Raw genomic sequence first — 12,999 nt, 5'->3', positions numbered from 1 at the left:
ATGAGGAGTTCACGTTTGGTCCTTGGTTGATGAAAACTAGTTAAGGAACAGACAAACAACTAGGGATTTGTGCCCTGGTTTGTAACAATCTTCCCTGAGGTTGGCACCCATTTTCATGAGTCAGTACAAAAATAAATAAATAAATAAAAGCGCTAAATGCTACAGTATTTGTGAAAGACTAGAGAAGAAAGTTAATCCGTATGCAGACTCTGTTCTTAATGAAAAGTTTTGCAAAGACAAATGATTCAGACCTATCCACTCCTGCAAATTTTTGTTTATCATTGGAATTGAGAACTTCTATGACTTCAGTTTGTTCTTTATCCTGATCCTGTCCTTGAAAATGTGCTGAGAAACCTTTCACATCCCTATTCATGTATGGTTACCCAGTAAGCATCACCCTTAATGGGTGATGCTTACCAGTTCCAGCTAACTGGTGGGGGCTGGAGCAGCTCCCCACTATTGCAGGCAGGAGGCTGTTCCAGCCCTGTAGAGGGGGCTCCGTGGACAGGGCCTGCTCCAGTCAGCTAGAGCAGCCTCTGTCAGCATCTGGAGCAGCCCCTGCATGTGGAGGGGAGACCACTCCAGCCCAGCTTCAGCAGGTGGGAGACTGCTCCAGGCAGGCAGGCATGGGCCCTCCTGTCTACACCCCCTTTAATCAGTTAATTAAACAATGTTTATCCAGTTAACTAATTGAACAGAGTTTTGCATCGCTATATATGAATTTCTGTTGTTATAGTATTTCTATTTCCCAGGCAGGTTGTAGACTACACAGTGAGCAAAGGTGACTATAGAAAATAGGCACTGTAGGATTAATATGGCATGCAAGTTAAAAGCTTGGTTAAAGGGTAATATCATAGTGAGGAGTTGGTGGGGTTTTGTTTATTTTTGCATTTTGAAATTTTTATATTGCTCTGAGATCAGTAAAAAGCTAAATTATTTACCTTGTTATTACCCTAAAACTAATATTGCAGTCAGATTTATGGCAAAACAACATCCGATATAATATGCAGTAGCAGCAAGTTTTCCAAGATCTAAAAGTTCAACAGCCCTGTGAAACCTGTTGCTAGTGGCATTAGGCAATAATTTGCAAAGGTGGCTTGCTTACTTTACTAAAGTCCCCACCCTCAAACAGGTGTAGCAGTATAAGTATGGGTTTGTACTTCCTTGTTGCTATGATACTTTTAGGAAACTACCATTCACTTTGAATAGGGGGATAGGAATTTGTCAAAAGAACTGATTCTTAAACAAGAGTTTGTGTGCTGAAATCTCTCTTTATGTGAAAAGTGCAAATAGAGCTATTAAATAAATGCCACAACTTTCAAGTCTGGTATGATGAACAAAATAGTATTTTTAGTAATTATTAGATGGTTCCCCCCACAGCTCTTCTCTATATTTTTTCAAAGGTGTTGTCCTAGTGATATGTACAAATAATCAGCTAGTAGTTTTATAGTTTTACTTTAAGTATGTTAATAGAAGAAGATGGTACCTCTTCCACGGGGACTTTACTTGGGTCATTTCACAAATGTAGCCTCAAAGGAGATGGCTTGCCATCTCCTGGGGCACTAAAGCATAGGATAATTTCTGCCTTGGAATGATTTTAGCTATGTCAGTAAACGAGTCAGCTAACAATGAGGAAAGCTTTGAATATGACACTGAAAATGGACATGGGAACGCACAGAGATTTCACAATGAAAACCTTGATATCTTGGAAGAAGGTACTATTTATATTCTAAAACTTTTTATGATGATAAAATAGGACATACAATATTTAATTTAAAGCAAGTTTAGAGATTTTTTTCAAGGTTTTAAACCACATCTAGAAACAGATTGTTTTGGGTTCCTGTGAGTGAAGGTGGTAGAGAAACTGCCCTATAAATTAAAACTGAATAAAATTAGCCTTTTTTTTTTTTTTGGTGGGATTTTAAAAAAAGTAAATACATGCAACAAATATGGCTTGTCTCGCTCAAGTAGTAATTAACCTTTAATAATAAAATATTGCTTTTGTTAATTCTTCTTTTCAAATAATTTTTCAATTACATGGGTATACTGAGATAAAATGGGTATACTATTATACATGGGTATACTAATTCCCCCCCCCCCCAACCCTACCCACCTGCCATAGGGAAAAGGGACTGCAAGGTATTGAGTGTTTGTTTTAAAATTGACCTACTGTAAGTAACCATAAAACAAACACAAACTTGAGACTTATTTATGGAAACCTAAGCATCTAAGCAAAAATATAATGTACAGTATTAATATTTCAAAATTGTCATCTTAAGATTTTTAAAAGTTGTGTTATGTGATGGAACATGTATTGCAGAGCAAGACAATCAAGGAGGTATGCTGTTAGTTTGCAATGGGAGTGCTGATTGTTTTAGTACTGTCATAGGATTTTCAGTCTTGGTCTTTTGGTTTCTGTGAAGTCAGGATATTTTGCCTGGGGGTGGGAATCAGGAGGTAGACAGTGAGTGTCTGTCACTCTAGCCAGTTAAGCATTTGAACATTAATTCATGTACTTGATACACTGAGCAAAATGTATCATGGGTGATATCATACATGCTTCAGCATTCCCTCTGAAACAGCTGTTTTCTAGATGAATGCTGGCACACCTGAGAACACTGTCCAGTCATGCTGCTGCCCAGAAACTGCAAGGGAGAATAAGGCTTTTCTACACTTGAAATTTTTAAGCGCAGCCATGACAGTAAGTGCATTCATGGCATGAATGCTGGGAGAGAGATCTCCCAACCAGCGCTTTATGTAAACTACCTTCACGAAGGGAGTATGCTGGGAGCATGGTTAACAGTACTAGAGCCTCATTCAAACGGGCACTTTACTGCTCTGTAACTTGCCGCATTTGGGAGCGGGGGGAGTGTTTTTTCACACCCCTGAGACAGAAAGTTACAGTGCTGTAAAGTGCAAGTGTAGACTTAGCCAAACTGTTAGAGAAGAAAACTTCAGAGTTAGTCTGTTAAAGGAAAAAAAACAACAAATGGTCTGGTAGCACTTTATAGACTAATAAAATATGTTGTACCAAATAAAAGCAAGCAGGATCTTATGAGGGGGATAAGGCAAAAAGCCACATTTATTGTAAAGATAATAATAAAAAAATAAAGAAAAGATAGAAGCAAACAACGTTGTTTAACTACTTAACCCATATACATGTAAACATTAATTCATCCATTCATTCAGGTTCTGTGTATTTGTTATAGTTACCAGCCTGGAAGTTGCTTGTGACAGAATACTGGCCAGGTACTCTGTACACAAGTGATGGTAGTGGGGAGCGAAGTCCTGATCAGATGCGCATCTGAAGCTCCTGGTAGGCTGGCAGCAGAACCTTGGACTCTGATTCCATAGTTTTTTAGTCCAGTTCTTATAGGAATGTCTTCCCATGCCAGTCTATGGAAATTGCTTCATCATGCTGATGTCTCCAGGGTGGCTGCCAGGTGCTCGTCAGTGATCTCATCGGGTGGACCTCCAGTACTTGGTTTTCTCCACTTGACACCTTTTGGTTGCACTGGCACCTGACGCCTTCTTCAGCCCTTTGTTTCTGTATTCTCAGGCTGGCACCTCGCAGAACCATTCACTCATCATCCAAGCACTCTCTCTCTTACATACATTCCTTAATTGTTTCCCATACAATATTTTTGTATAATAATAACTTCACATATATCAGAGTTGTAGTTACAAAAAGTTTCTGGGTGGTATTGCTTAAAACATTCTCTGAGTGCTGAGTAAAGTTACAATGTTTTAAAGAGAACAGGCATCAATTATGTAACAATGCCCTTAGTCAATTACAGGGCTTGGCTCCCATAGCAGAGTTAGTGGCTTGACAATGCATTGTTACAATGTATCTCTGCAATGTCAATTTCAAGCAGCCCCCTTGCACAAGCTTGAACATGTCCTGGGGCACGGGGGGGGGGGGGCTGTTTCTGGCTACATAGGATTATATTCTTAATAGTTCTAAGTTACATGACCTAATACATTATATTCTAAAGGGGCAATAATAATAATAATAATAAATCTAAACATTTAACAATCTTAACAAATAATAAGAAGAAGAAGAATTAATAATAAATCTAAACACTTTAAGTTGTGGGGAACAAATTATGGGGAGTCATTTCCATTTGGGGGAATCATATTTTTAATACATTGATATATTATCCCTACAAATACAGCACAAGAAACGCAAAAAAAATTGAAGTCTCTGAAACAGGAGTGTGCTGTGTTTGCCCCTAAAATATTTCAACAGAAACTTTAAAAAAAATCCTCCTTTGAAACAAACCAGAGATGAGATGATCTTGCTCGATCCTCCATGTTTGTGGCCATCATGATAAATCGCTTTCTGGCCACAAAACACTTTCTTACTCTACTCTTCTCTAACAGAAAAAAACACAACAAATGGTCTGGTAGCACTTTATAGACTAACAAAACATGTAGATCAGTGGTCCCCAACCTTTTGGGGCTGCCGGGCACCCAGAGGTGGGGCCACTCAAGTGCCGTGTGCCTGGGGGCAGCGCCGCACATCTGGGCCGATCCCCCCCTATGCGCCACGCACCCGGGGCAGGGCCAGCCCCGATCACTCGGCGGGCGCACATAAATGCCCCAGTGGGTGCCATGGTGCTCGCGGGCACCACGTTGGGGACCACTGATGTAGATGGAATCATGAGCTTTTGTGGGCACAGCACATTTCAGATGACCGGAGTTATGAGTTTAGGATGTATACGCCCAAAATAAATAGGAGGGGGGAGGGAAGAAATAGGGAGGAGGATGGGAGACAGAAACCATCAGTAAGTATCTGAAGATTAGGTAGTTAAACTGAAGCAGATAAAATCAAAGTGAATAGATAAACTCCCATGTCAGGCAGGATACTACACAGAGAGCTGTTTGCATCTTCCATGGTTGTTAAATTGGTAATGTCCCAACCAACTTTCATCACCAGGGCTCGACAAATAATACAATCTACTTGCCACAGGCGAGTAGATTGTATTAACCCGGAAGAGCTGGGTTCGGGTGATCTGCGCATGCACAGAACGATCTGCGCATGCGCAGATTGCCGGACAGCGCGGCTGGCAAGCGGGGCTCACCGCAATTCAGCGAGCCCTGTTCATCACGATTGAGTCCATTAACATGTGGATTGAATTTGAGGATGAACTGTAATTCCAATAAAAAAACCCAACAAATGGTCCTGGTAGCACTTTATAGACTAACAAAACATGTAGATGGTTCCCTGTGGATCTGGCTTGTGGAACTGGTTTATGACAAGACAGCTACGTTGAGATCTTTCAAAGTGTGAAGTGGAAGATTAAAATGCTCACCAATAGGTTTCTGTATGTTTCCTTTATGTATATCTGATTTGTGTCCATTGATTCTTTCTGGCAGAGACTGGGACATTACCAGTTTAACAGCCATTGAAGGTACAAACAGCTCTCTGTGTAGTATCCTGCCTGACGTGGGAGTCTGTCTATTGACTTTGATTCTTATCTGCTTCAGTTTAACTACTCAATCTTCAGATACTTACTGATGCTTTCTGTCTCCCATCCTCCTCCCTATTTCTTCCCCACCCCCTCCTTTTCCCCTCTCCTATTTATTTTGGGTGTATACATCCAAACTCATAACTCCGGACATCTGAAGAAGTGGGCTGTGCCCACGAAAGCTCATGATACCATCTACATGTTTTGTTAGTTTATAAAGTGCTACCAGGACCATTTGTTGTGTTTTTTCTGTTAGAGAAGAGTAGAGTAAGAGTGTTCCAGAAAGCTATTTATCACGATGGCCACAAACATGGAGGATCGAGCAAGACCATCTCATCTCTGGTTTGTTTCAAAGGAGGATTTTTTTTTAAGTTTCTCTTGAAATATTTTAGGGGCAAACGTGGTAATACTCCTGTTTCAGACACTTCAATTTGTTGTGTGTTTCTTGTGATGTTTTTCATCAAGTATATGTCTCTTACTGTACTAGCCAATTCTTTCTTGCTAGTAAGGTGGCAAAAAAGGAAATTTGACAGAAAACACTCTATGCCTACGTCAAATGTTGATAGGGTTTTGCTGTGTGCTCCAAATCTTCATCGTGCTAAGGAAAATGAATGAAAGAGATGTATGAGAAAAGGGTCTTTAAAGCTCCATTACCCACCTGATTGAGACTGACAAGGACAATGCTTCTATTTGACTGTTCAGGTAATTTTGGTGTAGTGACTGATGTGCTTGACACAGCAACTTCTAGATGTCACCTTCATACTGGCTTTTCATATACTTAATAAGGATTAAAACTAGGTATCAGTTTTATATGCTGGATATGTACTGAGTGCAGTTAGTTACATACACTCTAAATATCTTCAGCTAGATGTAGACATAATACAGTGGTAATCAGCAACACATTATTTGTATTCTGTTATTTGTGGGACAAGATGTGTTCATTATTTAAGAAGTGGGAAAAGGTTGAGGATGTTTTGGTGCTTTTCTGTGTGCTAACTACAATGAAATTTTGTGTTTTAAAAAAAAACTGTTTAGAGTACTGACTGTTCCAGTACTATCCAGTTTTATGGGTAGAAATATAACTTGTAAAAGCCTGTCTTACGCTATTAAATCGACTGGCAGAGTGGATCAAGCTGAAAGTGTAATGTCTTAAAGTTCCTTGTTTTCAAAGCCTGGAAAAAATGTCAAAACCTTTTCCATATCACTTAGCTGCAGATGAAGATTGTTACCGGTTTGGGGTGGCAGTTGGAGCCTAATTATTATTACTGCAGAATATATTATTTATGTAACAATTGTATCCACAGGCTTCTGTCAGGATCATGGTTTGTAGTATGGCCATTATGCTAAATGATGAACAAATCTTTATCACAAGTCAAGCCAAGATTTTTTTTTTTTTTTTTTTTTTTTTTAAAGTCTAGTGGTTTTTGGGTTTGAAGATCTTCTTGGACCCACATTGACACTTTGCAAAGGGACTTCACTTTCAAAAAGTGAACATTCCAGATGCTGAAAACCTAACCTCATTTATGGAGTCTGATTGGCTCCTCAAACACTCAGGCAGTCAGACAGCTGACAATCTAACAAGAAAATTGACATGTATGGGGAAGGAATACAATCAAATATATATACATTTGCAACTTAAAATGTTTTCAAATAGATGCATAGGATTAGCTGGCATTTATTTCACCTATCAACCACTCATACCATTGTTATTGGTTAATTTCTTATAGGTATTGAAGCAGAGATAGGTGGGTGAGGGAGAATCCACTACAACCCTTGATGAATTGTCCCAGTGTTTCATTATCTTCATTTCTAAAATCTATGCTTTATTTCCATCTGAATATATCTAACTTTAACTTTCAGCCACTGGATCATGTTACACCTTTCTCTGCTAGACTGAAGAGGCCATTATTAAATGTTTGTTGTCCTTGTAGGTACAAACTTTCTGTTAAACAAAATAGATTGAGCTCTTTGAGACTATTACAAGAGGGCATGTTTTTAAATCCTTTAATCATTCTCAGGGCTCTTATCTGAACCCTCTGCAGTCTTCTTGATTTGTGGGCTCAGGACTGGACACAGTATTCCAGCAGCTTTATCAGTTCATTTTTTGTCTTCTGGGTCATTGATTAAAAAAAGTAAATGTTATAGAGCCAAGAAACAGTCCCTACGGGACCTTCCTGGAAACAAACCCCCTGAATGACAATTCCCTGATTAGTTACATTTTTGAGAACTGTTAGCCATTTTTTAAACCATTTACTGTATGCCATGTTAATTTTTCTGTCGTTACAGTACTTTATTCAGAATGTCAAGAGGTACCAAGTCAAATGCCTTACTATTTCTTTCTATCTATTTTCAAAAATCCATGCTGATTGGATTAATTACATTACCCTCCTTTAGTTCATTAATGATCAAGTCCCTTATCAGCCTCTCTGTTATCTTACCTGATTTTGTTGACAGGCCTGTAATTATCTGGAATATCTTGTTTATCCTTTTTTAAAATTGACAGAACAGCTTGTAGCTTTTTATATTGATGATTCTCAACTTCCCCTTTCTTCTGGATAACCGTAGTCAGAGAGTTGTTGTTAACGGTGCTAAATCCTGCTTGAAAGGGATAACAAGTGGAGTTCCGCAAGGGTCTGTTTTGGGACCCGCACTGTTCAATATCTTCATCAATGACGTAGATATTGGGATAGAGAGCACACTTATTAAGTTTGCAGATGATACCAAACTGGGTGGGGTTGCGACTTCTTTGGAGGATAGGGACATAATTCAAAATGACCTTAGCAAGTTAGAGAAATGGTCAGAGGTAAACAGGATGAAGTTTAATAAAGAGAAATGCAAAGTGCTCCACTTAGGAAGGAACAATCAGTTCCATACATACAAGATGGGAAGCGACTGTCTAGGAAGGAGCATGGCGGAAAGGGATCTAGGGGTCATAGTGGACCACAAGTTGAATATGAGTCAACAGTGTGATGCTGTTGCAAAAAAAGCAAATATGATTGTAGGTTGTATCAACAGGTGTGTTGTAAGCAAAACTCGTGAAGTCATTCTGCCGCTCTACTCTGCACTAGTTAGGCCTCAGCTGGAGTACTGTGTCCAGTTCTGGGCGCCACATTTCAAGAAAGATGTGGAGAAATTGGAAAGGGCACAGAGAAGAGCGACAAGAATGATTAAAGGTCTAGAGAACATGACCTATGAAGCCAGGCTTCATGAACTGGGCTTGTTTAGTTTGGGAAAAAAGAAGATTAAGGGGGGACATGATAGCGGTTTTCAAATATCTAAAAGGGTGTCACAAGGAGGAAGGAGAAAATTCGTTCCTCTTGGTTTCTGAGGACAGGACAAGGAGTAATGGGCTTAAAGTGCAGCAAGGGAGGTTTAGATTGGATGTTAAAAAAAATTCCTAACTGTCAGGGTGGTCAAATATTGGAATAAATTGCCAAGGGAGGTGGTGGAATCTCCCCCTCTGGAGATATTTAAGAACAGGTTAGATAGACATCTGTCAGGGATGGTGTAGACGGAGCTTGGTCCTGCCTTGAGGGCGGGGGGCTGGACTCGATGACCTCTCGAGGTCCCTTCCAGTCCTATGATTCTATGATTCTTCTTTGTTTTATGTATAATATTTTTTTACAATTGCCTTTACTTCCCTACTGAACTAGGTCAGTTTTTTAATCAGCACAGCTTTTTTCCTCAATTTGTGTGATTGTGGCTTTAGAGGCATCCAATCAGGCATTCTTAAATGATTCCCAATTATCATTCACATTTTTGTGAGTAAGTTCTTCTTTCCAGCTGATTTGGTTCATAAGTGTCCAACTAATGATAAGGTTGGAGGACCTAGGGGAGCAGAAGCAGCAGCAGGTAGTGGACAATGCAGCAAGAAGCTATAGTGGTTAAACAGGAGGAAGTATAGAGTTGTTAAGTACCTTGATGGTGAGGACAAGAAGCCTGCACGTGATGAAGTGGTTTGGCAAGTAGAAGGAATTCATATAGAAGTGTTGTGGTCAGAATAGTGAAGGGCAAAAAAAGAGGATCTTATCAGCTGCACCTGAGATGGATGGTGGAATTATAGGAAGAGTGGAGAGGAGGCATCTGGGATATTCAAGACTAGAGATGTGAAAGTCTAACCAAGTACATGGTTAACAGATGAGCCAGGGCTCATCAGTTAACATTCATGGTTACAAATAGGCTCCTGATATGCGTGGGCAAGCCAGCTGAAAAGCTGGCTCCCTACATGCATGTACCGGTACTGCTACCTGCCCCCCACGCACTGTTGCCCGTGGGCGTCTGGTAGCCTAGGCGGGAGAAGGCTTTAACTTCCCAAACTGCCAGGCATGGCCCTGCCTACACTCCACCCACACTACTGCTCTGGGGCCAGGAAGGTTGGAGCTACATGCCCTCCTCCCTGGTGCTCCGAGGCTGGGGAGGCTGGAGCCACACAGCCTCCTCCCTCCCTTCCTCATGGTGGGGGTGGTGCCTCAGCAGAGAGGTGGGGCTGGTGGGAGCCTGTCTTCCCCCAGCTCTACTTGCACTGACTGCCCATGCTGCTGCCTCTAATAGAGGCAGCAGCGAAGGGGCAGGCGGTCCTTTGGGAGCCACCTGTGTGTAACCATGTAGCTGTTGAAATTTTCAGTAGTTACACGGTTACTAAAATGCATTTTTATGTCCCTAATCAAGACCCAGGTGATAAGGCCTTGGACAAGAGTTTTGCATATAAGGAATACAATCCATCTTAGATGTTTTGGAGGAAGAACTGACACAGCCTGTACATGTAAGGGAAGAGAAAGTCATGTGGTGATGAATCCAAGGTTGACAAGTGTGGGTGACTGTTATTGGTATCAATAGTAACCAAGAATGAAAAGAATTGAGGAGGGGTAACTAGGATGAGATGACTTGAGAGACAAAAGAGGGTGGATGGTTCATAGATCATGAATGGAGAGGTAATTTGAGTGTCATCATCTGGAGTAGCTGAAATAGTCCAGAGAGAAGATGGAAATGGAGAATAGGAAATAATGTAGGTAGAAGAATAGACCTGATTAGATGGAATCAGTAACCAAGGGCAGACAAGTTTTCAGAGAGAAATGTATGAGTGTCGGTGTCAAACAAGATATAAGTTGAGAGAAATAAGGATGGACTACAAGGATTTAATCAGGAAAAAACCTGAGAGTATAGTGGGGAAGGTTTGGAATGGAGCTGTAGGAGGGGAATATTAGACAATGGTGGTGCATTCAGTAAGTTTAGAGACGGAGAGATTGTAGGAATAGTTGGAAAGCCAAATGGCCTCAGTGAAACACAATTTTTTGTGTGGATCAGGGAAGAGTAGGCATGCTAGTGACGATAGGGAGGGATCCAAAAGAAAATAAGATGCAGAGGAGAGAGAGGAAGAAAGTAAGTGGATCAAGGGAGAGTAGTGGCAGGTATGAGGATGGGATCAACAGGCAGGTAGAAAGCAGATCAGAAATGTGTGTCAGTAATGGGTGAGAGAAATTTCTGAAAGAGGGGAATGGAAGCTCATGTTTAGTGTGAAAAATCAGTACAATCTTGTACTGAGGAAGAAAGGAGAGAAGGGGAAATCTTGCTATTGAAGCTGTTAAACAAAAACAACAATAGGCTGACTACAGCTTTGTCAGGGAGAAATTGAGAACTAAGTGGCAGTTGAACTGCTGAAAAGCTTAAGGCTGAAAATTACATAAAATGAGCAAACTTTGATTTTGTAAAAAACTGGATTAATCTCCTTGAATGTTGTATATTACTGGACGTTGCTAAACGTTCAGATTTACAGCTATGACACTAAGATTTGCTCTCCTAAAGTCTCTTTCCTGCTCTACTCCAGCTGGGCAGGGCCGCATGGCAGGCGGGTGGCTACTCTGGCTGATCTGGGCAAAGATGTCAATTTTCAGGACCCCCCCCCCCCCCGAATAATTAACACGGTGTCTAAGAGTAAACTGTCCTATCAATGTTCATCCAGTGAAAATGGCTAGTTAACAGAAGCTAATCGGGAGAAAGGGAATTACAAATGATTACAAAGGAAGTTTATTCTGTACTAAAAAGAGACTGCCCCACCATCAACAAAAAGTCATCATAAACCACATCTCATTAATATGAAGAACTGCAGATATAAAGTGACACACAATCAAAGTTGCCTCAAGTGTTTCTAAAAAGCTGCTAAATTTCCAAATGCTTAACAAAAGAAGGAAACCTTGTCTGAATGAGTAGAAATCCACAGGGTTTGCCCTCCAAACTTTTCAGTTGGAGTTGGGGGAAATCTCTTTGGAGAAAATTGGGTCCATTTTACGGAAGCCCTACCATGAATTTCAGAATACATTTACTAGAAAATTCATTATATGAAACATTTATTCCATGAATAAATTAGAGACATTGAAATACAGTGTAATAAGTGTTGCTGCTAGAAAGATTTTTATGGGTGAAATAATGCGAAAATTAGTAATATTAAATATGATTCTCCTTAAACCAGCATAGTCCCCCATACAATTATTTTGACATGTTCTGCCATGCATAATCATAGATATATTCAAATAATGCAGAAGAAGAGAATCAGAATTTAGGAAGATACCAAAAAGTACTGAAACGGAACAAAGAACTAGTCCTACCCCACTGAAGTTAATCAGAGTTTTGCCATTAACTTCAAAGAATTAGAGCTCAAAAGTTGTGGTTTCTCCCCTTTGCAAAATGGTTTTTCAGGGTATCTGAAAATAGTTTTCTTTCTGTATCTGTTGTTAGGTAAGATAGTCAAGCATGACGTGACTGAGTTTAATTAAGCTATATCTTCACATGTAACAAATATAATGGCTCAAAGTATGCTTGTCTGGTTTGTTTAGTCATTAGATCATCTGCTAAAAATTTCTAAACTCAAATTAATTTGTATATAAAGCTGTCATATTCCGTTATACTAGATGTACATAACTGTGCATCAGTTTCCCCTTTTTACAGTTGTGAGGGCACAATCATTAGTGATAGTGAGGTGGCCAGATATTGTAGTGAAGGAAGGTAGAGTGACTTCCTTGTTAGGCAGACTGCATGTGTCCCAGTGAGGCTGGGGGGGTACATTAACAAAGACCTTGTAAACCTGAGCTCTGATGCCTTCAGGAAAGAGTCACACTTCCCTCAGTTGGGGCAGCTTCTCCTTCACCTGGATGTGGATCTCTTTCCATGTGCTCCTCACATTGGACCTAGCCAGCCCTTTGGGTATACCTCATGCTTTGTCCCCCATCTGCTCTCTATGGAGGGGCCAGGGAATAGCTACAGCACAGTGTTAATTATCCCTTGGTTTAGTATTTTTTCTTCCTTAACATATATATTTAAGATATTTTTTAGTAACTGGTGTGTGTCACGGTGGCCCACATCCGAACAAATGCACATGACCTCAATATTGGTGCACAAGAGAAAAGTCACTCCACTCATGGATAGAAAATCTTAAGAGGGAGGGAACACTGGTAACCATCTCAAACTTTTTCAGTCTTCCTCTCTGCCATGACCTAATTGTTTCCCAAATGTTTGCCTATTTAAGAATGAATAA

At 40.3% G+C, this 12,999-nt stretch overlaps 1 protein-coding gene across 6 annotated transcripts in view; it reads left to right on the top strand.

The window, feature by feature from the left end:
• Positions 1 to 12,999, top strand: part of TRAK1 (trafficking kinesin protein 1) — a 123,827-nt gene that overhangs the window by 50,421 nt on the left and 60,407 nt on the right. The window contains exon 1 of one of the 6 annotated variants that reach the window (XM_025189029.3): positions 682 to 1,715. The exons of 4 other annotated variants lie outside the window; for them this stretch is intronic. In XM_025189029.3, coding sequence (XP_025044814.3) covers positions 1,592 to 1,715 — 124 coding nt within the window. In that variant the 5' untranslated portion in view covers positions 682 to 1,591. Of the gene's footprint in view, positions 1 to 681; positions 1,716 to 12,999 lie in introns of those variants that run through there. One more of the 6 variants, XM_025189031.3, reaches the window with a different exon arrangement.

Source organism: Pelodiscus sinensis, chromosome 2 (assembly GCF_052426305.1).
Source record: "Pelodiscus sinensis isolate ZL-2025 chromosome 2, ASM5242630v1, whole genome shotgun sequence".
Lineage (NCBI taxonomy): Eukaryota > Metazoa > Chordata > Testudines > Trionychidae > Pelodiscus > Pelodiscus sinensis.
Note: the sequence above shows the minus strand (reverse complement) of the source record. Positions and strands in the feature narration are given on the sequence as shown.